Source organism: Scyliorhinus canicula, chromosome 11 (assembly GCF_902713615.1).
Source record: "Scyliorhinus canicula chromosome 11, sScyCan1.1, whole genome shotgun sequence".
In the NCBI taxonomy this organism is placed as follows: Eukaryota; Metazoa; Chordata; class Chondrichthyes; order Carcharhiniformes; family Scyliorhinidae; genus Scyliorhinus; species Scyliorhinus canicula.
This window is the reverse complement of record NC_052156.1, coordinates 83,041,549-83,067,184: the sequence shown is the minus strand read 5'-3', so window position 1 is coordinate 83,067,184 and position 25,636 is coordinate 83,041,549. Positions and strand designations below refer to the sequence as shown.

Below are 25,636 nucleotides of genomic sequence, written 5' to 3'. Positions count from 1 at the left end.
ACACCTAACAACTTGAAGCTCTCGACCCTTTCTACTTCGTTCCCATTGATGTAGACAGGGGCATGTTCTCCACTACGCTTCCTGAAGTCAATGAAAATCTCCTTCGTTTTGTTGACATTGAGGGAGAGATTATTGTCGTCGCACCAGTTCACCAGATTCTCTATCTCATTCCTGTACTCTGTCTCGTCATTGTTTGAAATCTGACCCACAACGATGGTGTCATCAGCAAATTTGAAAATAGATTTGGAGGGGAATTTGGCCACACAGTCATAGGTGTATAAGGAGTATAGTAGGGGGCTGAGGACACAGCCTTGTGGGGCACTGGTGTTGAGGATGATTGTGGAGGAGGTGTTGTTGCCTATCCTTACTGATTGTGGCCTGTAGGTTAGAAAGTTCAGGATCCAGTCGCAGAGGGAGGAGTCGAGACCAAGGCCACGGAGTTTGGAGATAACTTTCGTAGGAATGATGGTGTTGAAAGCTGAGCTGTAGTCAATAAATTGGAGTCTGACATAGGTGTCTTTGTTATCTAGGTGTTCCAGGGTAGAGTGCAGGGCCATGGAGATGGCATCTGCTGTGGACCTGTAGCAGCAGTAGGCGAACTATAGTGGATCAAGGCAATCTGGGAGGCTGGAGTTGATTCATGCCATGATTAACCTTTCATGATGATGGATGTCAGAGCCACTGGACGATAGTCATTAAGGCACGCTGCTTGGCTTTTTTTGGGTACAGGGATGATGGTCGTCGTCTTGAAGCAGATAGGGACCTCAGATTATTGTAAAGAGAGTTTGAAGATGTCTGCGAATACCCTCGCCAGCTGATCCGTGCAAGACCTGAGTGCCCGTCCGGGTACCCCATCCGGGCCAGTGGCTTAGCGTGGGTTGACCTTCGAGAAGGCTGCTCTGATGTCTGCAGTGATGACCTCAGATACAAGTTCATCAGCGGCTTCTGGGGTGGAGGGCTCGCTCTCGCTGACCTGTTGCTCAAAGCGGGCATAGAATGTGTTGAGCTCATCAGGGAGGGGTGCATTCGAGCTGGCGATTTTACATGCCTTCATCTTGCAGCCCGTTATGTCTTGCAGACCTTGCCATAGACGGCAGGGGTCCGTGTGGCTAGCCTGGGACTAGAGCTTGGTCACGTACTGTCTTTTGGCATCTTTGATGGATTTCTTTAGATCATATCTGGCTTTCTTGTAGAGGTCAGGGTCGCCTGACTTGAACGCCTCAGACCTGGGCTTCAGCAAGCAGTGGATATCCCTGTTCATCCAGGGCTTCCGGTTGGGAAACACGCGGGTTTGCATCTTTGGCACACACTTACTAATGAAGTCAGTTACCGTAGTGGCGTACTTGTTCAGGCTGGTCGCAGAGTTTTTAAATACTGACCAGACACTGACTCTAAGCAGTCCCGTCGGAGATCATCCTATTCCTCAGACCAACAATGCACTACTTTCTTTGACGGATTCCCCGCTTCAGTTTTTGCTTATAAGCCGGGAGCAGAAGCACAGCCTTGTGGTCAGATTTGCCAAAGTGTGGGTAGGTGATAGAGCGGTAGGCATGTTTGATATTTGTGTCGCAATGGCCCAGCATGTTTGGGCCTCTGGTGGAACAGGTGGCGTGTTGGTGGTAACTTGGTAGTTTGCTCTTGAGCTTGGCCTGATTGAAGTCCCCAGCTACAATGAACAAGACCTCGGGATGTTTCGTTTCAAGGCTATTTGTGGTGGTGAATATTTCGTCCAGTGCGATTTTCACATTCGCATGGGGTGGGATGTAATCTGCCGTCAGAATAACGGAAGATAGTAGGGGCGACATTTTAGTGTCAGGTTTTCTAGGTCCGGGGAGCAGAAAATTGTCAGTGTTGCTACATCTCAGCACCAGGAGGTATTGATTAGGAGGCAGACCCCACCTCCCCTTGCCTTGCCTGAGGCCGCCGTATGGTCCATTCGGTGAATTGAGAAGCCCTCTGGTTGTAGGGCACAGTCCGGTGAAGCAGGAGTGAGCCATGCCTCCATGAAACAGAGCACACAGCAGTCCCTTAGTTCTCAATGGGGATGACCCATTGAATATGGAGGCTGGTGGGAGTGGAAAACGAGGACAAAGAAGAACACGAATACGATTCTGGGAGGGGACGGAAGGAAGGAGTGAGAGCAGAAGCACAGGAAATGGGATGACCATGGTCATGGGCACTGTCAACTGCAGTGGAGGGCGATAGATACGCCAATCCTGTCTATCTCTGTCCTACACACACCACCAACCGCCCCCGTCACACACATGTGCACCCACACAACCCACCCCCACACACAACAAATACCCCCCTCCCCTGCCCTTCACACACACACACCCACCTCCGCCCCCACACACCCGTTTTATCCCTCCACCTCTTTTTTTTTCTGTCACAGATGCACACACTCTTACACACACTCTCCCTCTCTCTCATGTGTGCCGGTGAGCGATATTTCCTGTGCACAAGGCAGCGTGGTTGCTCTGCAGGCCACCTCTGACCTGTACAGCTGCATCCAATTAGGCCTTCCCTGGTCTCCCATTGGCAGTCTGGTTTGCACCCCCATCACCCATAGGCCACGTGATAACGCAAGCTGCAGAGAGCTAATGTGTTCCAGATGCTGGGGCTAAGTGTATTGAGGAGAGGCAGGTCGAGCTGTAAACGGCCTAAATTAGTGCTGCTCACAATTACAGGGGTGAAGCAGCTATCATTAAAAACCATTCCCATTCATTATCCTCTTTTCCTGGTTTGTTTCTCTTTCCCCCAAGCAGAAGGCATTTATTTCCAGATGAGTGACCTTCTCGGGCAGAAGTGTGTAACCAAGCAAATGCCTATCAGAGCTTTGCACAGCCCTGGAGTAAATGAGAAACAGGACAAGATGCATCTCTGCTTGTACATGTAATGTACATACTATCAATTTTCATTCCTCTCTTTATTAATGTTGCATTGCTGCAATGATTAGGGGTGTGAGCTGTCTTAATAGGATCCAACTCGATTGGTGAAGCAAAATCAAGGCGTAGAGATTTTGTTTTGAGTTTATTGACTTGACCAGTCTCATAGCTCTGCTTCCACTCATCCCAGTGAGGCAACTATTGCCTAGTTACACGTGTTGAAAGACAATTAATACCCATCACCTGCTGCTCACAATACGGTCTCCTCGGCACTGGCAAGGGTAAACTGAGACTGGCGGAATCGTTTTTCAGAACACATTTGTTCAGTCTGTAAGCATAACCCTGGCCGTGCAGTCGCTTTCCGTTTTCACTCACCATGCTGCTCTCATGCTCATATTACTGTTCTTGGCCTGTTGCAATGTTCTAGTGAAGCTCAACGCAAACTGGAGGAGCAGATCTTCCAATTATAGATTTTACAGCCTTCTGGACCTAACATTATGTTCACCAACTTTAGACCATGAACTCTGTTCTCCATTTTGATTTTATCTCTCCCCCCCCCCCCCCCCCCCCCCATAGTTTCTCCCTATCTACTCTGTCCAGCCCCAACATGATTCTGAACATATATATTAAATCTCTTCTTAGCCTTCTTCTCGCCAAGGAGATGAGACCCAACCTCTCTAATCTATCCTCAGAACTGAAGTTTCTCTTTCTTAAATCCATTTTTGTAAACCTCTTCTGCACTCTCTCCAATGTGTTCACATCCTTCACATAGTGTCACGCCCAGAACTGTCCGCAATATTCCAGCTAAGGTCTAACCAGTATCTGGTGTAAATTCAGCATAACCTCTTTGCTCTTGTATTCTCTGCCTCTATTAATATAGCCCAGGATACAGTATGCTTTATTAACTGCTCTGATTAAGACACTGACAAGCAGTGATTCAGAGCTAGATAGTTGTAGGTTGAAGACCAATTCCAGAACACACACTGAGACTGACCCTCCACTGCAGCACCGACATAGTGCGAGACTGACCCTCCAGTGCAGTACTGAGGGAGTGTGTGACTGACCCTCCAGTGCAGTACTGAGGGAGTGCGAGACTGACCCTCCAGTGCAGCACCGGCGTAGTGTGAGACTGACCCTCCAGTGCAGTACTGAGGGAGTGCGAGACTGGCCCTCCAGTGCAGTACTGAGGGAGTGTGAGACTGACCCTCCAGTGCAGTACTGAGGGAGTGCGAGACTGACCCTCCAGTGCAGCACCGACGTAGTGTGAGACTGACCCTCCAGGGCAGTACTGAGGGAGCTGGCTGGGTCACTGTCTGTGTGGAGTCTGCACTTCCTCCCCGTGTGTGCGTGGGTTTCCTCCGGGTGCTCCGGTTTCCTCCCACAGTCCAAAGATGTGCGGGTTAGGTGGATTGACCATGCTAAATTGCCCGTAGTGTAAGGTTAATGGGGGGATTGTTGGGTTACGGGTATACGGGTTACGTGGGTTTAAGTAGGGTGATCATTGCTCGGCACAACATCGAGGGCCGAAGGGCCTGTTCTGTGCTGTACTGTTCTATGAGTGCGAGACTGACCCTCCAGTGCAGTACTGAGGGAGTGTGAGACTGACCCTCCAGGGCAGTACTGAGGGAGTGTGAGACTGACCCTCCAGTGCAGTACTGAGGGAGTGTGTGACTGACCCTCCAGTGCAGTACTGAGGGAGTGTGAGACTGACCCTCCAGTGCAGTACTGAGGGAGTGTGAGACTGACCCTCCAGTGCAGTACTGAGGGAGTGTGAGACTGACCCCCCAGGGCAGTACTGAGGGAGTGTGTGACTGACCCTCCAGTGCAGTACTGAGGGAGTGTGAGACTGACCCTCCAGTGCAGTACTGAGGGAGTGCGAGACTGACCCCCCAGGGCAGTACTGAGGGAGTGTGAGACTGACCCTCCAGTGCAGTACTGAGGGAGTGCGAGCCTGACCCTCCAGTGCAGTACTGAGGGAGTGCGAGACTGACCCTCCAGTGCAGTACTGAGGGAGTGTGAGACTGACCCTCCAGTGCAGTACTGAGGGAGTGTGAGACTGACCCCCCAGGGCAGTACTGAGGGAGTGTGAGACTGACCCTCCAGTGCAGCACTGAGGGAGTGTGAGACTGACCCTCCTCCTGAAGGCTGCCTTGGAGAACACTTCCCTGGAGATCAGAGGCTGAATTCCCTTGACTGCTGAAGTGTTTTCCGACTGGAAAGGAACATTCCTCCCCGGCGATTGTCGCGCAATTTCCGTTCATCCATTGTTGCAGCGTCTGCATGGTCTCACCAACGTACCACGCTTCGGGACATCCTTTCCTGCAGCGTATGAGGCAGCCAATGTTGGCAGAGTTGCATGAGTATGTACTGCGTACATGGTGGGTGGTGTTCTCACGTGTAATGGTGGTATCCATGTCGATGATCTGGCATGTCTTGCAGAGATTGCCACGGCAGGGTTGTGTGGTGTTGTGGTCGCTGTTCTGAAGGCTGGGTAGTTTGAAGGCAACTAGTGGGGGTGTGGGGATGACCTTGGCAAGATGTTTGTCTTCACAGATGACGTGTTGAAGGCTGCGAAGAAGGTGTTGTAGTTTCTCCGCTTTGGGGAAATTCTGGATGACGAAGGGTACTATGTCGGTTGTGTTCCGTGTTTGTCTTCTGAGGAGGTCAGTGCGGTTTTTTGCTGTCGCACGTTGGAACTGTCGGTTGATGTGTCGAGCACCATATCCCATTCGTACGAGGGCATCTTTCAGCCTCTGTAGATGTTTGTTACGCTCCTCCTCGTCTGAGCAGAAACCATGCGAGACCATACAGACTCTGCGACAACGGATGAACGGATATCACGCGACAATCGGAAGGCAGGAATGTTCTCTTCCAGTCAAGTTCGCACACATGAGTACAGTCTCAACCGGGAACTTGGATTCATGTCGCATTACATTCACCCTCCACCATCTGGCCAAGGCTTTCAAAATCCTACCAACTGTCCTGGCTTGAGAATCCTCCGCACCTTCAGGGTCTAGGCCGGCAGCGGAGTGGTTTGCGCCCCGCCGGCCGGTGTGGAAGGCCTTTGGCGCCACGCCAGCCGCGGCCTCAGGCACTCCGCCGGCCGGCGCAGGTCTGCGCATGCGCGGGAGCATCAGTGGCTGCTGACGTCATCCCTGCGCATGCGTGGGTGTGCTTCGCCTACGCGCGGCCATTGCGGAGGCTGACGCGTAGGAAAAGAGTGCCCCCATGGCACAGGCCCGCCCGCTGATCAGTGGGCCCCAATCGCGGGCCAGGCCACCACGGGGGCACCCCCCGGGGCCAGATCGCCCCCCCCCCCCCAGGACCCCAGAGTCCACCCGCGTCGCCAGGTCCCGCCGGTAAGGGACCTAGTCTACTTTACGCTGGCGGGACTGGCAAAGAACCAGCGGGACTTCGGCCCATCGCGGGTCGGAGAATCGCCCGGGGGGGGGGGGGGGGGGGGCGCTGTGAGCGGCTGCCGACTGGCGCAGCGCGATTCCCGCCCCCGCCAAATCTCCGGTCCCGGAGAATTCAGCGGGGGCGGGATTCACGCCGTCCCCCCCGGCGATTCTCCGATCAGCGAGTGGGGTCGGACAATCCTGCCCTTAATTATCTGCAAATACTCGCATTCAAAGCATTGTCTGGCATCTTTGACTTTGTCTATATATATGTTTCTGGAACATATCTCTTCATTCACCTGAGAAAGGAGCAGTGCCCCGAAAGCTAGTGATTTGAAACAAACCTGTTGGACTTTAACCTGGTGTTGTAAGACTTCTTAAAGTGATGAGAGGCATGGATAGAGTGAATAGCCAGAGACTTTTCCCCAGGGCAGAAATGGCTGTCACGAGGGGACATAGTTTTAAGGTGATTGGAGGAGGGTATTGGGGAGATGTCAGAGGTAGGTTCTTTACACAGAGAGTGGTGGGTGTGTGGAATGCACTGCCAGCGGAGGTGGTGGAGTCAGAGTCATTAGGGACATTTAAGCGACTCTTGGGCAGGCACATGGACAGCAGTAAATTAAAGGGGTGTAGGTTAGGTTGACCTTAGATTAGGATAAATGATCGGCATAGCATTATGGGCTGAAGGCCCTGTACTATGCTGTACTGTTCTATATTCTCTGTAATACCCCATTTTCGAAAAGGAGGTCAATCGGTAACGAATTAAAAAAATATATATTTTATTCGTTTTTAAAAATGTTATATATAAAACAAAACAATGCAAAACATCAAGAACAGAGACCCTCCCCCTACTCCACCAAGCAATTCCCCGATAGCTCAAAGAACCCCCCCTTCCCTCTAACCCCCCCCCCCCCCCCACCCCTTCTCCCCTAAGCAGCTGATTGTAACCAACTCTTTAAAGTTTAGAATAAGCAGATCCCATCTCTTGTGGAACCCCTCCATCACCCCCCTCAAAGTAAACTTAAGTCCTCCAAATACAGGAATTCCATTAAGTCCCCAAGCCACACTGAGGCACAGGGCGGAGAGGCTGACCTCCAACCCAACAGGATCTGCCTGCAAGCAATCAGCGAGGCGGTGGCTAAAACATCTGTCCCCACTCCCGTCTGCAGCTTTGGCAAGTACGACCCCCAAAATATTGTCCCCAGGGGACTGGGCTCCACATCCACGTGCAGGATCCCCGACCTGCTGCTGAAAAACGACCTCCAAAATTTCTCCAACTTCAGGTAGGACCAGAACATGTATATGATTGGCCGGATCTCTCCCAAATCACTCGCAAGTGTCCTCCACCCCCCACACAGCCGGCTCATCCTTGACCTCGTCAGGTGCGCCCTGTGGACCAACTTTAGCTGTATTGACCCCAGTCTCACACATGGGGTTGAGGCATTCACCTTCCGCACCACCTCACACAACCTCTCCTCCAGCGCCACCCCCAGCTCCTCCTCCCACTTGGCCTTAACCCCCTCCCGTACCTGCATATACCAAAAGGCCTTCGCCCCGTGGAATCCCAAACTTCACCGTCAACTTCTCCAAACTCGCAAACCGTCCTTCCAAAAATAAATCCTTCATGTCCATCACTCCTTGCTCCTCCCATCCTCGAAACCTAGCATCCAGCCTCGTCGCCTCAAACACATGATTCTCCTGGACCGGCATCAACTTTGACCCCACCACCACGTTTAAGTGCTGCTGATACTGCTTCCATATCTTCAGCGTGGCCACCACCATCAGACTACCAGTGTATTTCCCTGGGCCACACGGGAGTGGCCCCATTGTCAGCACCCAGCCCTCGACCCCCTACAAAAGCCTCCCTCCATCCCCACCCACATTGCTTCTGGCTCCCTACCCCAGCCCCACACCTTCTCGTCTTTCGCCGCCAATAATAATACAACAGATTTGGAAGAGCCAAACCCCCTGACTGTTGCCCTCTCTGAAGTACCGTCTTCCAAATCCTCGCCATCTTACCTGCCCAGACAAACAACAACATCAACTGTTGCACACACACCTCCCGCTCATAAAAAACTCCTTCAGCAAAAAGACCCATAATCACTGGAATAAAAATGAAAATCACAGCAAGATATTAATCTTTACTGCCTGCACCCGGCCTGCCAATGATAGGGGGAGGCTGTCCCACCTCAACATGCCTTGACCCCACCCACCAGGCTTTAAAAATTCAATTTACGGAGCTGAGCCCAGTCTCGAGCCACCTGACTCCAAGTACCTGACGTACCTCATCGCCACGCAAAATGGCAATCCTCCCCCAAGCCAGCTCCCGTCCCCAGAGAGGAAACCAAAAAGCACTCACTCTTTTCCAAATTCAGCTTATATTTTGAAAAAGCCCCAAACCTCTTGAGCAGCCCCATTATATCCCCCACAATGGGAGCCGGGTTAGAAATGTACAACAAAAGTTTGTCAGCATACAGGGACACCTTATGCTCCATCCCTCCACTTACTATCCCCCTCCACCTAGCCCAGCACCTCAGCGCAATGGCCAAGGGCTTTATCGCCAGCGCAAACAAGAATGGGGGTCATAGGAGACCCCAGCTTAATTTAATTAAGCAACTGAAAATATCCCAAATTCACCTCATTCATACGAACACTCGCCTTTGGTTCCTTATATAACAATTTGACCCATGTCACAAACTTAGGCCCAATCGATGAGTTTTTTATAGTGAGTCAAAATGTATTCCTCCCATGACCTCAGCAAGAATACAGCTGCTGAGAGCCGACATAGTCAGTTTACAACTACAATATCTTGTACAAAGCAGGGAAAGACAACACAAAAGCGGAGGCGTTAAGTCGTCTCCCATTACCTGATCTGCCAAGGTACTGTGTCCTCCCGAGGCAATTTTCTGTGGGAGTCAAGAGTGCTTGTTCCATTCCCTGGTCCTTCGCAAATAATGGGTGAAATTCACGAGGCTCATCCAAGTACTACTCGAATGAAAAGTCTAACCAGGTCGTATGTTTGGTGGCCTAATATGGATTTGGACTTTGAGAACAAGGTGAAATCCTGTTCGGCATGTCAGATAAACCAGAAGATGGCGCTACCAGCACCATTCATCCTTGGGAGTGGCCTGATGGGCTGTGGTCCAGACTGTATGTGGACGTTGTGGCACCTTTCAGGATCCACATGTTTTTGGTTGTTGTAGCTGCGCATTGAAAATGGTTGGAAGCAAATATATATTTGTAACGTTTTTATTGATTTTCGTATTTTACGGTACATAATTCCATCATCACTGACAAAGTCAGAGGCATAATTCCTTCTGGGGACCTCCCCTGCCCCCTGAACAGGGTGTGATGAGCGTACATATATGCGAGTTCCAACCTGGAACTTTCTGGCTGTCTACCTGTTTCTTTCCTCCCCCACTCCCTGAGACTGTGGGCCCTATCTGGCCGTTCCACCCTGTTTGGACACTTTGTGTTGGCCCTGGAATGCGCTGTGCTCCAGCTCCGGAAAGAACCAATTCATTTGGGTTCTGGTTAGGTGCCCTCCCACCGTCCAGCCGTCTTCTCCAGCCATCGCCGATACAAATCTCCGCAATTGACCAAGTGGCCTGCATCCAACATGTTCGTCCAGAAGTGAGTGTCTCGGCATCCATGGATATGGTGTCATTTCCCTAAGGAGGAAGTTTTCAATTTGTATATGTCTCAACTCATTTCCTTTGGTCAGTTGAAACCTCTCCATATGTTCCGTTCTTCCAGCGTTGCTAATCCGTCATTTGTGTATACGTCATTAACTGTCAACGTCCCCCTGTCCTGTCTCCATCTTTTAAAGGTATGTCGCTGGAGTCAACCTGTGATTGTTGCAGATGGGGACCATGTGGACATTACGGCCAGGCCAAAGTGTTACCTCAGTTGATACCATGGAATTTGTTCTGGGCTTGTTTGAACGGCAGCCCCTCCAGCTCTGCCCCTGCGGGTTCACTGGGAAAATTTCACTTGCTCAGATTGAGTTTGTAGCCCGAGAAGGCTCCAAACTCTTTCAAGAGCTTCATGATTCCTTCCATGCCAACTTGGAGGTCTGAGATGTAGAGAAACAGGTCATCTGCATAGAGTGAGACTCTATGCCCTCTGTCCCCTCTCTGGATGCCCCTCCAACCTTTTGCCGCTCTGAGGGTGATCACCAGTGGCTTGGTTGCTGGGGGGAATAGAAGTGGGCATCCCTGCCTTGTGCCTCTGTGCAGCTGGAAGTATTTAGAGCTGGTGGTATTCGTCTGCATGCTTGCCATGGGAGCATTGTACAGAAGGTTCACCCAGGCAGTGAACTCTGAACCAAGCCTGAATCGCTCCATTACCTCTATGAGATACTTCCCCTCGATTCTGTCGAAGGCCTTTTCTGCATCCAGGAAAATGATCACATCTGGTGTTCTCTCCCCGGGTGAGGTTCCGATGTTCGATGTTAGCTGCTTATCGTTAACAAAAAAGCCTGTCTGGTCTTCAGTGATCACCTCTGGTGCGCAGTTTTTCAATCGCGTAGCCAGGATTTCCGCATCCACATTGAGCAGCAAGATGGGTCTGTAGGACCCACACTCGGGTCTTTGTCTTTCTTGGGTATCAGCAAGATTGAGGCTTGTGCTAGTGTTGGTGGCAGGGTCTGCGAACATCTCTTGCAACTTTGGGGCCAGTGCTGTCGCAAAGTTTCTGCAGAAGTCCGCCGAGAATCCATCTGGTCCTGGCGCCTTCCCCACTTTCCATGACATCCCCCAATTCTAGAGGTGCTTCCAGCCCTTCTCTCCTATCCTCCCCCCACAACTGGCATGTCCAGTCCATCGAGGAACTGTTTAATCCTCGGGTCTCCTTTGGGGGGGCTCGGACGTGTACAGCCCCCGGTAGAAGGCCCCGAATGCTTTGTTGACCTTTTCCGTTTCAGCTGTTGGTAGCTAATATAATGAATAACATTACAGTTCCTGTGACAATTGAGAAGCTATGTCAAATTTTTTTAATTCATGGTCTACCAGATTCGCTTGTGTTAGACAAGCACTGTTTCACCGGACTTCAAATGGTTTGGCAGAGCAAGCTGCTCAAAGGGATTGAAGAGAATGGTCGATGATACTTAGTACAAAGCTCTCGAGATTTTTATTTCAGTACCGCATCACACCACAATCCACAACCGGGCCATCTCCAGCAGAATTGTTGTTCGGTGGAAGGCTTAAGTCTCGTTTGGATCTGTTTCATCCAGATCTCAGAGCAACAGTGAGCAGGAGCCAAGAGAAGAAGAAGGATGGTCACGACTACCACGCCAAAGAGAGGCAGTTCAAATCCGATCATCAGGTTTACAACATGAACTTTGGTAGTAACCAGAGGTAGTTACTGGGAATAATCTTAAACCAAAGTGGTCCAGTGATACCATGAAATGGAAGAGCTGTTCACAGACACTAAAACCATATTAGTTTATGTTAAGATTCATCGTCAGCTGCCATTACAGATAACATGGTAATGTTGCTGTGGGTGTTCACAATGGAGTGGCCCCAGTGTTTCCAGGTTTGCCAGTTGAGTCTGCTGGAATAGTGGAAGAGGAACGTTCATGTTCAGATTCTCAATCTATCTCTTCACCTACGATTCCAGATCAACGGTTACAAGGTTCACCAGTGGTATTGTGCAGGTCACAACGCAATCGCAAAGTTCGCGACAGACTTTTTTCATGTAGTTCAGACATTACTTTAGTTCCATTTCTGTCCTGATGGGGGATGGGAATTTAAAGTGGGGGGGGGGGAAGCATTACAGAGTGTCATTTTGAGTCAGAGTGTTGTTATAAGATTTTCTCTGATGTCATTGTTTTACTGCCAGTTTTATTGCCGTTTGTTGAGGAATCTGAGCATGTGCAAGCTGTGGGCGGGCTTTTTCAGTCTACCAGAGGTGACCTGTAAGTAAGACCTGTTTTACTGCTGCTCCTGTTTTCATAGTTATTACTGTTATTGTTAAACTTAATTATTTATTTATATAAAGAAGTTCCTTCTTTTAAACAACGCATTTGACGGCCACCTTTGTGGTCTCACGCTGTCACAAAACTATATCCAGCTTTGGTTACCTCAAGGTGAACCATATCAAGATTCTTGAGAGGTTCCAGAGAGGAAACACTTGGGCCGGGATTCTCCGATCCCACGGCCAAGTTCTGACGCTGGTGTCAAAAGCGGCGTGAGCCACTCCGGCGTCAACGGGCCGCCAGGCCCAGGTATTTACCCCTTCCGAGGGGGCTAATACGGCGCTGGAGTGATGTCCGCTGCTCCAGCGCTAAAAAGACGGCGTGCCACGGCCGGCGCATGCGCGCCACGGCCGGCGCGAGTCCACACATGCGCGTCACGGCCAGCGTGAGTCCGTGCAAGCGAGCCACAGCCGGCGTGGAGACGGGAACCCACGTGCATGCGTGGACTTGCGCCGGCCCTCGGGCAATATGGCGGACCTCTAAAGGGGCCCAGTGTGGAGGAACATAGGCCCCTCCCCACAGAATTAGCCTGCCCACCGATCGATGGGCCTTGATCGCGGGCCATGCCACCGTGGAGTCAGATCCCCCCACTTTCCCCCCCCCCCCAGCCAGGACAGCCCCCGCAGCCAGAACTCCGAGGTCCCGCCAGGTGGGATCATACGTAATCCACACCGGCGGGACTCAGCCGAAATCGGCAGGCATTCGGCCCGTCGAGGTGCGGAGAATCGCCGGGGGGACCGCTTTCAACCTCCTCCGACCGGCACGACGGCGACCCCGCAGGCACCGGAGATTCGGCGCCGGAGAATAGGCGGCCCGGCGTCAGTGTGGCGTGGCGGGACTCTCGCGCCCCCCCGGCATTTCTCTGACCCGGCATGGGATCGGAGAATCCCGGCCGAGGTCTCCCCTCAACATTCAATGGCAATACCATGACTGAACCTCCATGGTCAACATTCTGGGGCTTACCATTGGCCAGAAACTATATAAATATTGCAGACCAACCATATAAATACTGATACGTGAGGGAGATATTAGAAATTGGTTCCAGAAATAATACCCCAGTGTAGCAGGCAATTTAAGGGTTAAACCGACTGAGGGGAAATCCTGGTGGCACAGATTCAGAGGGATACCCCCCACATCTGCCAAGTTACATTGTCCCAGCCAGATTTAAACTTGTTATTGGGAATACAGAGGATGCCTCAGATCCAATGTCCTTCAGGACACTCCTGTCGGACCAGCTATTTGTCCAAACCAGTGTGAGAGTGTGACTGTGAGTAAGAGCGAGAGAAATGAATCCAGCGGAGGCAGAAGGCTTGGGAAATTGACTGAGAGGTCCTGAAAGTTGCCACGGAGGCAGGCTTTGGAAAAGGGTTATGAATAAGTGTCACAAACAGAAGAAAAATTGCTTCATTAAATCTAGGTATTGCCATTGCTTGTTTGCATGTTCGTGTAAAGTGTTATTTAATGGGAACTAGTGTTCAGGTTAAGAAACTGCATTAATCCTTGTTAGGGATGGAGTTTTAAAAAATTTAAATATATTTTCTTAATTTTGTTTTAATAAAGTTTGTTTATAAAATAACCAAGCCCCATTTCTTATCACTCCTGGGACAAATCGATCTTTCCACACCGTCTTAAAACTTTAAAACATTATTGCCCTGGTTCAGCCTTTTAGCCGCTGTTAAGAGCTGACCACGTACCTGTAACAATACTCCGACTACAAGAGCTTTCAGAGGTTGGGAATTCTGCAGTGTGTAACTCACCTCCTAACTCCCAAAGTCTGTCCACCACCTACAAGGTACAAGCCAGGAGTGTGATGAAATACTCTCCACTTACCTGGATGTGAGTGGGGCTCCAACAACACTCAAGAAGCTCAACACCAGAGAGGACGAAGTAGTCCAGTCAATCAGCACCCCATCCACCATCTTAAACATTCACTCCTTCATCAGTGGTAGCAGTGTGCAATATCTACAGGATGCACTGCAGCAACTCAATCTTCTTCCAAACCAAAGGACAAGGGTGGCAGATGCATGGGAACACCACAACTTGCACTTTCCCTTCCAAGTCATTCACCATCCTGACTTGGAATTATGTCACCATTCCTTCACTGTCGCGGGGTCAAAATCCTGGAACTCCCTCCCTAATAGCACCCTGGGGTACCTACACCACATGGACTGCAATGGTTCAAGAAGTCGGCTCACCACCACCTTCTCTGGGGTAATTAGGGAGGAACAAGTGTTGGCCTTGCCAGTAATGTTCATATTTCATGAATGCGTAAAAATAAAGTAAATGCTTGCCTATAACATCTTTTTTTAAAATTTAGAGTACCCAATTCATTTTTTCCAATTAAGGGGCAATTTAGCGTGGCCAATCCACCTACCCTACACATCTTTTGGGTTGTGGGGGTGAAACCCACACGAACACGGGGAGAATGTTCAAACTCCGCATGGACAGTGACCCAGAGACGGAATCGAACCTGGGACCTCGGCGCTGAGAGGCAGCAGGGCTAACCCACTGCGCCACCGTGCTGCCCGCCTATAACATCTGAATCACCCACATCAACTCAAACAGAATCTATACAACGCAGAAGGAGGCCATTCAGCCCATCGGCTCTGCACAGGCCCACCGAATGAGCAATTTCCCTTTTTCCACTCCCATGCCTTGTCGCCATAACCTTACACATTTGTCCTTTTCAGATAGCAATCCAATTCCCCTTTGAATTCCCCGATCAAACCTGCCTCCATCACCCGCTCAGGACGTTCATTCCAGACTCTAACCATCCTCGGGGTGAAAACTTTTTTCCTCACATTCTGAAAATAAAGGAACCATGAAGAAAAGGATTTGCATCTAGTTTTATTCTTCACTGCCTGGCTAGAGAAACAGTTATCAGAAATGACTGATGTGGAATTCTCCAGCTGGGGCAGGAACATGCACTTAGCAACGGAGACGCACGAACGACTCTTTCCTGTGATCCAAGCTAAACAATCAGCTCTGTAAGAACTCTCCACAGTGTACCCAGAGCTCTCTATGAAATTAATCATAAGCTGAAGGGGCTCAGGGAAGATCCGAACTTGAATTTCCACTGAGGCGATATCTGAGAATGATCTGTTTCACTCTGTATCCCAGGCATTAACTGACTCTGGTTTGGCTACTGTTTCCTTAAAGACTTTAGGCCAGTCATTGCTGGAAAAGTGCTATTTCCTTCCGTTGCCACCCCTGTGACAGCTTCAGGTCATGAACAGCACATGCTAAATGGAGAGTTGAACTCCGAGACAGCACTCAAGGCTCAGGTACATCCGCACATCCGCTGGAATGTTGCCTCCATTGCATTCAAAGTTCAGATGTGCACATCTGAAAGCTCTTTTTTGACAGTTCCATTTCTCACACCTACCAGTGTGTGGTCTCTTCATGATATTTTCAATTTCAGCAATTTTGCCTTGTGTTTTAGCTGATAAAATGCTAGAATTTAATCGAGTTGGCGTTGTTCAAATGATTTATACAGAATAATGGATATCTAGGTAGTCAGTCACAAGTGTATTTTTTCTGATTCCTCAAACTTCAAGTCTCCTGTTATAAATCCCCTGTTCTATCCACTCTTCCTCCTCATTATGTTGAAGGCAAAACTCTTTAGCATTATTCTCAGCAATATTCTCAGCAAAAACTTATTCTTTCGAGGACCTTCATTGCTCTTTCCTAGAATTTCCTTCAAAACCCCATGCTTGGTGTCCATAGCTCATTGCTTTGCTTTGCCATTTTCACCCCACTGTGTTCCCAGGTTTGGGGCCGCCCTTCTCTAAGGCTTCCTCGAACACTGAAGAAATAAAGTTAACAGTGTTGGGGCAGAGGGTGTGTGAAGGCTGAATTTAAGCTGGCCGGCCTACCTGAACTGCTGGTGCTCCTTGGAGCTGCGAATCTTCGCCGCAAAACGTTCCGCCAGTTTGTCCAGGCTCCGCGAGTACTCCACCTCGATCTCCGCCTTCCTGCGGAAGAATTCCTGCAGATCCTGAAGGAGCTGGAGGCGGGATTCTGACTGCTGCTCCAGGCATTTCAGCTGCTCCGCCAACTGTGCTCGGATTTCTGTCAGAAAGAAAAAAACCCGTCAAGACAGAAGAATACGAGGACTTGCATTCAAAGAGCTTTATTCATAACTTCAGGATGCCCCGACATACCTCATTGTTAAATAAACACTTTTTAAGTATAGGATGATACGCAGCAGCCAATTTGCACAGGAAGATCCCATGAAGCACAATGAACAAATCATCAGATTTCCGGTGTTGGCTAAGGGATAAATATGGTTCAGGACATACAGGGGACTCCACTGTTGCTTTTGAAAATAGTTCAATAGGGTTTTTACACCCACCTAAGAGCAGTTGAGGCTCTGTTTTAATATTTCCACTGAAAAACATCGCCTCCAACAGTACAGCACTCCCGCAGTTCTCCACTGGAGGTGTCAGCCTGGATTACAAGCTGAAGTCTCTTGTGGTGGAACGTCAACCCAGAACCTTTTGACTCAAGGTGAAATTGTTCCCACCAAACCGTAGTTCACATTTGAGTCACAGTATGGCTCGATTGAACAAAACTGTGAAACATGATGTATCCCCCCCCCCCCCCCCCCCCCCCACCACACACACCCTGGCCCATCTCCACCCTAACCAACCCGCACTTCTGGTGAAAACATCTGCCAATCTTTGTATTTAAACTTACCCTTTTTCTCCTTTCCGCGCTTGAAGGTGGCGAATTTTGGCAAATTTCGGTTCCAGAGCTGCCAGTATCCCACCGGCACGTCAGCCAAATGCCTGTCCTTCATGATAGGCCACAGCAGTGAGGGCCGACGGGCTATTTAACTGTGGCCTGATCATAGCCCAGTCCTCTCATGTCTTCCCCTGATTTCCTGCGCGCTGACTTGCCAACAGTGCCCCTGGATAATGATCGGGAATCCCAATCCTGGATGATTTTCCCTCCCCTGGCCGTAGGATTCTGAGGCCAAAGTTTAGAGACCTTACGGTAGTCGGACACCAACACAAACCAAGAATCAGCTCAGTTCCTGTGTGACTGAACTATCAGGAGTAATGCTTTGTGAAATCAAGAACAAAACTGAAAAAAAGGAATACATTTGCAGGAATACAGACAAGTCTGGTGCATCATGGTCTTCCCTTAGAGACGATGCAATCTAAGGTCCATTGTCATGACAACGCCATCTCCTTGTCACGTTGCTTTGCCACGTTAGTGGGCGGTATTCTGGAGGTGGGAATGGAAACTGGAATTAATTCGCTGGGGAAAGCAAGCCACTGTTGGCTGGAGCTCCTTACTGATGTTGTGTGCAGACACTGTTTGGCACCTGCTCCTTCCCTTCGTTCGGTACAGAGTCAGGCAACATTGGAAGTCTCTGAGAGGAGGTGATACGGCTCAGGATGAAGGTCACACTGCAGCTTCTGCAGTGAATTCAAGATTGGTTTTCGGGTGAGGGGTGAAATCTTCCAAAATAAATTCAGGCCAATGTCTGAAATGCCATGCTGAAAATACACTGCCCTACCAATTGAAAAAAGGCCGAGAGACACACGTCCAGGGCATATGCAATAAGGGGCCTTATATGTTTCCAAACTTGGGCTGCCAGCTGAACCTTTTGATGGACTGCTGCAGGTTCCCACCAAACAGGAAATCCTTTCATGAAATGTGGAGCAGTGATCTCCTCCCAGAATCCTCTGCAATGCAAATGACCATTGACCATTCCTGCTCAGCCCTCGGTCCCCTCCCAGTAAGGCCTGCGGTCCAATGTCGAGTGCACCTGGGGCTTCCCCATGCCCCAGCGATTTTAAAAGGATCATTAGGCCTTTTGACAAGATGAATCGCTGGGCTGAAGCAGCTGCAGTTCCCCACATAGATTCCACACTCAAGTCAGTCGATCCAAGCAATTATCTTGATTCGGTATATATATATGCTTTTAGCACCAGGCATTCAGAGATCTGGGGGGAAAATGACTGATCTGAGATGAGTTCTTCTACCTTGGGTTCCAGGCGTGGGACTTGGTTCTTAAGCAGATTGTAGACAAACTCTGGTATTAATACTACATCTAAACATGTTTCAGAGTGGGTACATAGCTCTTAGGCAAGCTTCCAACCTCACTCCCTTGAGTCTACACATTAATCATGTCAGTGGTACATCATCATCTATGTCATACATTAGTATATCCCATCTGTTAACCCTTTATAATACAATGACAGCAACAACAATGTGAATGAATTGGCACTCACACTGCACTCGATTTTCAATCTGTCACCTATCGTCAGAATCTCTGATAGACATGAGCTGGTGCGATTGTCCAATGTTCAACTGGTCATTCATCACAGTAGTCATGTGCACCCCAGTGCTCATCCAGGCCAGCCACCATCTCATTCCCGCACCAAAAAGCAGCATTTTGTAATGAGAGAGTCAGTGAGCACTCGCAATGTGATTCTCTATTCCCCCATTCACCCATTGCCTCCTGTTGCCCAAGCATTTTTCCTATGCCGCCTCCTATTTCTCATCTAAATGCCGTCTCCCAGTGATATCAACTGGAAACCGTGTTAATTGCCACATAAATACCCAACGCAGCAAGCTCTACCTCACCGACACCTCTCCCACGACGACGCACCATCTATACATAGTCCAAAATACAGCACTGGATCATCAGAGATTACCTCCAACCAAATACTGGGAAGATTGAAGCTATGGAGTGGGATTTTCCACCTCTCCCCCCTTGCATGTTTGACGGTGATGGCGGCAACCTGCCATTGGTCGGCGAGGAGGAGATCCTCCCGTCCCTCTGCTGTCAAAGGGATTTCCTGTTTTATGTACCACCAACCATGACCAGGAAACCCATGATGGGGGCTCACCGTTCGCAGAACTGGAAGATTCTGCCAGTGGGAACGGCCAGAAAATTCCAGCCATTGTTTTCAGTTTCTATCATAAACTCCATTTTCCCAGTCACTAAAACTCTGGTAACTGTATTCCGAGGCAGAAACAGACTGTTCACACTCGTTGCGCACGTTTGAACCTAAAATGACCTTCTGGTCACGCAATTGTGCCGCCACTATGATTTCCATAACATTGCGCAACTTTGCTCAGTCTGAGCTCCCCTGCGGCTGATACCTTCATCCATGCTTTTGTTACCTCCAGGCTCAACTGTTCCACTACATTCCTGACTGGTCTCCCAGAATCTACCCTCCATAAACTTGGTCATCTAAAACCCTGCTACCTGTGTCCTAACGTGCAGCAAGCCCCCTTCATTCCATCACCATGTGTTCACTGCCCTACATAGACTTCACATTCCTCTGTGTCCTCAGCCCCTCTCTATCTCAGTCATCCCCTCTAGCTCCACAGCCCTCCGAGATATCTGTACTTACCTAATTCTGGCCTTGAGCACCCTAGATTTTAATTCCTTCGGTTACCCGGGCTCCAAGCTCTGGAACTTATTCCCTACCCCTCTCTATCTCTCTTTCCTCATTTTAAGACTTCCCTCTGACCATGTTTTGACCATCAGCCCCAGTGTCTCCGTGACTGGGTGTCATATTTTGTTTGACAACGCTCATGTGGAGCACGTTGAGATGTTTCATTGCGTGTAAAGGTGCCCTATAAATGCAATTTATTGTTGTTTTTCCCCTGGAAACATCAGCAAATTCTGCTGGGGTGGGGGAAGATTGATCTTGTCTGAGATCGGAAATTACAGGGGCGCTGGCCATAATCTTAGTCTTCCCGAGACTCGGGAGGAGCCAGAGGACTGGAGAATTGCAGACATTACGCCCATGTTCAGAAAAGATTGTAAGGATGTCCCCAGCAATTACAGACCAGTCAGTTTAACTTCAATGATGGGGGAGCTCCTAGAAACAATTATTCGGGATAGAATTGGCAGTCACGTTAAAAAACATGAGTTGATTAGGAAGAGCAGCAAGGAAATCATGTTTAAGTAACTCGCTCAAGATTTTGAGGGGGTAACAGAAAGGGTTGATGAGGGTGATGTTGTTGATGTGGTGTACATGAACTTTCAAAAGCATCCTATACAGTGTCACTCAACAGACTTGTGAGAAACGTTATAGCTCAAAGAGACAATAGCAACGTGGATACAAGATCAGCTGAGTAATACGAAACAGAGTAACGGTGAATAGATATTTTCTGGGCTGGAGGAAGGTTTGTAGTGGAGTTCCCCAGGGGTCCGCATAGGGATCCTTGCTTTCCAGTTATAAATTAATGATCTAGATCTTGGTATGCGGGGAGAATTCCAAAGTTTGCAGATGATACAAAACGTGGAAGCATTGTAAATAGTGAGGACGATGTAGAACTTCAAAAAGGACGTGGGTAAGTTGGTGGAGTGGGCAGATAGGTGTCAGATGAAGTTCAATGCAGAACCATGCATTGCTGCATGTGGTGCCCCACTCTGCACTGCTGCAAGTGAGGGTTCCTTTGCTATCTCCAGAACCACTCAATCTCTGGTATCTCATCCTCTATACACAGAGTAACTCACTTAAATACCCAAGTTCACACTTAGGTCCACTAACAATGCTGGCTGTAGTTCAAGATGACAGACAAAAAAAGTTCTTGTGCAGGTATATATATTCCCGACTCAGACGTTGAGACCTGGTTCCTTAAATGCATAGAGCTCTCTGCAGAGTAAAAGGCTCAATGGCTGACAGCTTACTATGGAATTGTTAGCTGTGCAAATCGTTAGTTCTGGCATTAACTGCAGCAGGAAATGTTGCCAGTATATAGGAGCCGGTTTCATCATTGCAGTGATTCAGGAACTGCATGCAGCCACTCTGCCAGCTGATAAACGCGACCAAATTGTGTCAGCTGCACCAGTTCCTCCTGGAAATACATGTTCAGGATGCCAGCTGCCTTTATTTATATGTTGCCTGTTGAGGCAAGCAAGGAGTGGAGAAAGGGACTGCAATTTGAGAATGGATGGAGGGTGTTTATCCGTTTCGCTCTTGCACATGTTTACATTTGTGCAGCTAGTTATCTACTTGATAATTTTTGACATACACTTTTCCAGTTTTTTTCTCTCGTCCTTCTGCTGAAACAGTGATTCAGGCTGTGATTCCCCTTCTCCCTCCTGATCGCATATCCTGCTGATACTGTCCTGTGCCAACACACAAACTGACTGATGGGCACCAGTGACAGTGGCACCAGCCCCAGCATATGTTGAGCACTCTCAAAGGAGCAGGAGAGAAAATGGAAGGGGAAACTACAAGAACAGAGTACTGGGGACGCATTTCACCTAGTGCCAAGCTTCAGACCAGCACTTTCACCTCAGGAGTTAGAACGTTGAGGGAGTGAGTGGTGGTTCATGTCCCACTCCAGAAATTTGAGTACTTTGGCTGGCTCTCCAGTGCGTTACTGAGGGAGTGCTGCAGTCCTGGTGGTGCCACCTTTCAGATCAGACTCTGCCTGCCTCAGGTGGAGGTGTGGCAGGGGAATTCTCCCTGGTCAAGATATCTCTATCAACCAGCAACATAATAACGGGTTACCTGGTCATTGCAACTTTGCTGTTTGTAGAAGCTTGCTGGCTGGCATGTTCCATTACATTTTCTTGGCTTTAGGACACTGAGAAAGGTGCCATCTAAATGGAAGTTTCTCCTTTCTCTCACATTACAAAACCGTCCATTGAATGAATCCAAAACATTTGCCTCCATTGTCTGCACAGGCCAAACGAATTAACAATTTCTCTGCCTGTTTCCTGTTCACCAACTTCCTGGGGCTGAATTCTTTGGAGGCAACAGTGGTCTAAGCTGGTGGCTGGATATCTGGCAAGACCCCATAACCCCTCTTTTCAAGAAAGCCTGGGACATCTTGTGCCACGTAGGCACTTGACTTCTTCCCCTGGGATCAAGGATACCTGGGGGTGGGGGGATCTATGTCTTGCCCATAGAGCTGCAACCAATCAGAGGCTCATGACTCTTCTGTACTTGGGAGGGGACCGGGGGGGGGGGATGAAGAGAGGTGTCGGCAGTAAGGGCCAGAGGTGATTTCTGCAGTTGCCCTTTACCAGTGCCATAATTGCCCATTTAAGAGCTCAATTTGCAGCATGACCTTCCATCCATGGACTGAATCAGGGTGAAGGTGGGACTTTGGAGGTGGGTCCATCTACACCACCCTCCTGCCTTATTGAATACCCCCTCAATACCAAATCTCGCCACCAGGGGTGGTGGTGGGGGTGGGGGGAGGGGTGGGTGGTGAAGTGCGGGAGGCGGCATAAGGTTCTGCCTCATTCCTTTATCAAATAATTTTGGATCAATTTAAATCTTGGTCCGCTACCAACAGTAAAGACATTAAAGACATTGCAAATGTACTTCATTGGTTGTAAATTGCTTTACAACATCTTGAGGTTGTGGAAGGTGCTATATAAATGCAAGTCTTTCTTTGGTCTGGAAAAGCTGACTGATAACAGGAAAAGCCAGCTGAACCAGGATGTGCTGATCCACTTCATGCTGTCTCTAAATGATCTGGAAACCCAAATATACAACTTGTGTCGGCCATAGGTCTTCCCTCGTAACACACGGATTTGGTTCAACTCAACCCGGTCTCTCATTTTCAGCCTACTAACCCAGAATACAAAAGGCTTTGCAATTCCAGCTTTGAACCCCACAGGCATCAATGACCTCAGGGCTTGCAGATCCCTGTCCCACGTCACAAAGTATTTATAGCAAGTACAGGAACACAATTACAAAGGAAATTTGGACAACAAAGAGAAAGAAAAATTGGCAAGTAACCAAGGAAAACTCAAAAACACAAAGAGCAAAAGGATAACTAAGGGAAGCGTGGGGCCAATTGGGAACCAAAGTGACAACCCGCATGTGGAGGCAGAAGAGATGGGCATGGTTCCTAATCAATACTTTGCATCTATTCTCACAAAAGAGAGGGACAAAGCAGACACAAGGAGGAGTGTGAAATATTGGAAGGGATAAATAGTGAGGGAGGAAATCTTAAGGTGTTGAAGCATTCTTGAAAGTGGATAAATCACCAGACTCGCATGAATTATATCTCAAGTTGAAAGGGGAACTCTGACCATCGCTTTCCAATCCTCTCTGGCTACAGGTGTTGTTCTGGAGGTCCGGAAAATGCTAATATTGTAGCATTGTTTAAAAAGGAAGGAGACAGCCCAGTAACCACAGATTAACAAGTCTGAGCCCGGTCTGAGCAAACTATTGGGAAAAACTGAGAGTACGGATAAAAGAGGCACACACTCTGTATGGATTTGTTAAGGGATGATCATGATGACCAACTCGATTGAATTTATGATAAGTTAACGAGAAGGGTCGATGAGGGTAACGTGTTTGATGTAGTCTACACAGAGTTTTAGCAAGGCTTTAAACAAGGTTCTACATGGCAGATAGGGTTTCTCTATGGGGCAGATCATTTTTTCTGATAGGTCATGTGGAACAAAGGGCCACAATCTTATAATGGGAGCTAAGCGGTTTTATTAAGAAACATATTTTTTCACACAAAAAGAGTAACGGAAGCCTTTCCATCAAAAGGCTGCGGATGCTGGGACAATTGGAACTACTGAGGTAAAGATGGATAGTCTTTTTAATTTTGGGGTAATTTGGTATATGGTTGGTGGAGAAATAGATCAGCTGTCCCGTAATCAAATGGTAGGAGAGGCTGGAGGAGTTGATCTGCCCACTCCTGTCCCACTGCAGTACAGTGGGTAACAATTCAGAGATCAGGGATATCAGACGGTCAGTGAAAGACAAGTCATCCTTGGTTACTTCTAGGCAGCTTTTGTGGTTGGTGCTGGGTATCTCAATCTCTGATCTCTTGGTGGCCCACCTTATTCGTTGGTCCCAGATCACAAACCTGTCACAATCCACGCATCTAATATGGCGACTACGGGCTTTTCACAGTCACTTCATACTTGTGACAATAAAAGATTATTATTACTATTATCTGCGGCAATTCAATTTTTAAGCTAAGCAGACCCAGAAGGTTCACACTTTCTCAGCCGCTGCGCTAAGCAGTAACTGATCTAAATCCGGGATCGGTCAGTCATTCTCCATTAACCTCCGTGCTCTGGGATGCTCAATTAAGAGGCATTCCCCTCCTCCTGCAATGGGGGCGGGTGAAGCAGAGAATGGACTCGCCTGTCACTGCCAGTTAGGGGTGCTACACATACGAGTCTTGTGATGGTGGTGTCTACTCCTGATGCACAGCAACCGCTGCTAAACATTCACGCTGGATTGGCGGAGGCTGCTCTTCCTTTGCAGGTGACCGTAACAATTCTAGCAAGTTGGCAAGATGGGGGGGGGGCAGCCCATCAGGAGCCAAAGTGGCTAATTCAATGCAAAAAGTACGGCAGAGGGAAGGCAATTAGTTTGTTAAACCACGCCAACCCCCATCAATGCTCCCCCCAAATGCATTCAGTGCGTGAAAGCCTTCACGATCTGCCTCAGTGAAAGCTTTCCTCCGGGCAGCCACAGGAAGCACTGGAACAATAACACAAGGCCTGAAATAGAAGCTACACATCTTGACCTCCTGAGCCCAGGGAGCAGTGCAGCAGCTGTCAAACAGCCTCCTGTGTCTGATTCACTGCACATGAGCACCCAGCTCCGCATCCACTCCACTGTCGCAGCTCGATCAGCCGAGATGTTCATGGAAGCTGAACACCTGACCCTCTGCTGAACGAAAATTCGAGAAATGTTCACCCTGGCTCACATGTTTTTAAAAACTGACTGGTTGAAAGTGGGAGCTGGGGTGTGTGGGGGAGGGACACAGAACTGAGCTGATTAAAAGGGGCAGCCACCGTTACAATATTAAGCCACAGCAATTTTGTTTATGATTTTATTCCCATCAGTTTATTCAGGGGAAAGGAAAAGACCCCCGGGAATATTATCTGCAGCTGCAAATGGTCGGCACAATTGACCAAGCATTATTTTAATTATGGTGACAGCACCTGCTCACCAATCGATGGTGTGTCTTGATAATTTACTTTTGCTGCCCCTCTCCCTTTCCCCCACAGCCTTTATCTCTGCCTCTTGCCAGTGTATGATTCCACACGAGCCAGGCATCCACCACAGATCTGCCCAAGTATCTCCTCTTCAAAGGATCAATTCACCAACCATCACGCCCACGCACTTCCAGCTGAGATCTGGGGTGGAATTCTCCGACCCCCCCGCAGGGTCGGAGAATCGCCTGGGGCCGGCGTGAATCCTGCCCCCACCGTGGCAGGAATTCTCCGCCACCCGGGAATCAGCGGGAGCGGGAATAACACCGTGCCGATCGGCGTGCCCCCCCCCCCCCCCCGCGGCGATTCTCCGGCCCACGATGGGCCGAAGTCCCGCCGCTGACAGGCCTCTCCCACCGGCGGGAATTGAAACACCTCTGGTGCCGGCGGGATTGGCAGCACGAGCGGG

The 25,636-nt window shown here is 49.2% G+C and overlaps 1 protein-coding gene across 3 annotated transcripts in view; it reads right to left on the bottom strand.

The window, feature by feature from the left end:
- The window catches only part of srgap3 (SLIT-ROBO Rho GTPase activating protein 3), a 301,988-nt gene that overhangs the window by 181,830 nt on the left and 94,522 nt on the right, over positions 1-25,636 (bottom strand). For all 3 annotated transcript variants that reach the window (XM_038810792.1, XM_038810793.1, XM_038810794.1), the window contains exon 2: positions 16,136-16,331. In XM_038810792.1, coding sequence (XP_038666720.1) covers positions 16,136-16,331 — 196 coding nt within the window. The remainder of the gene's footprint in view (positions 1-16,135; positions 16,332-25,636) is intronic.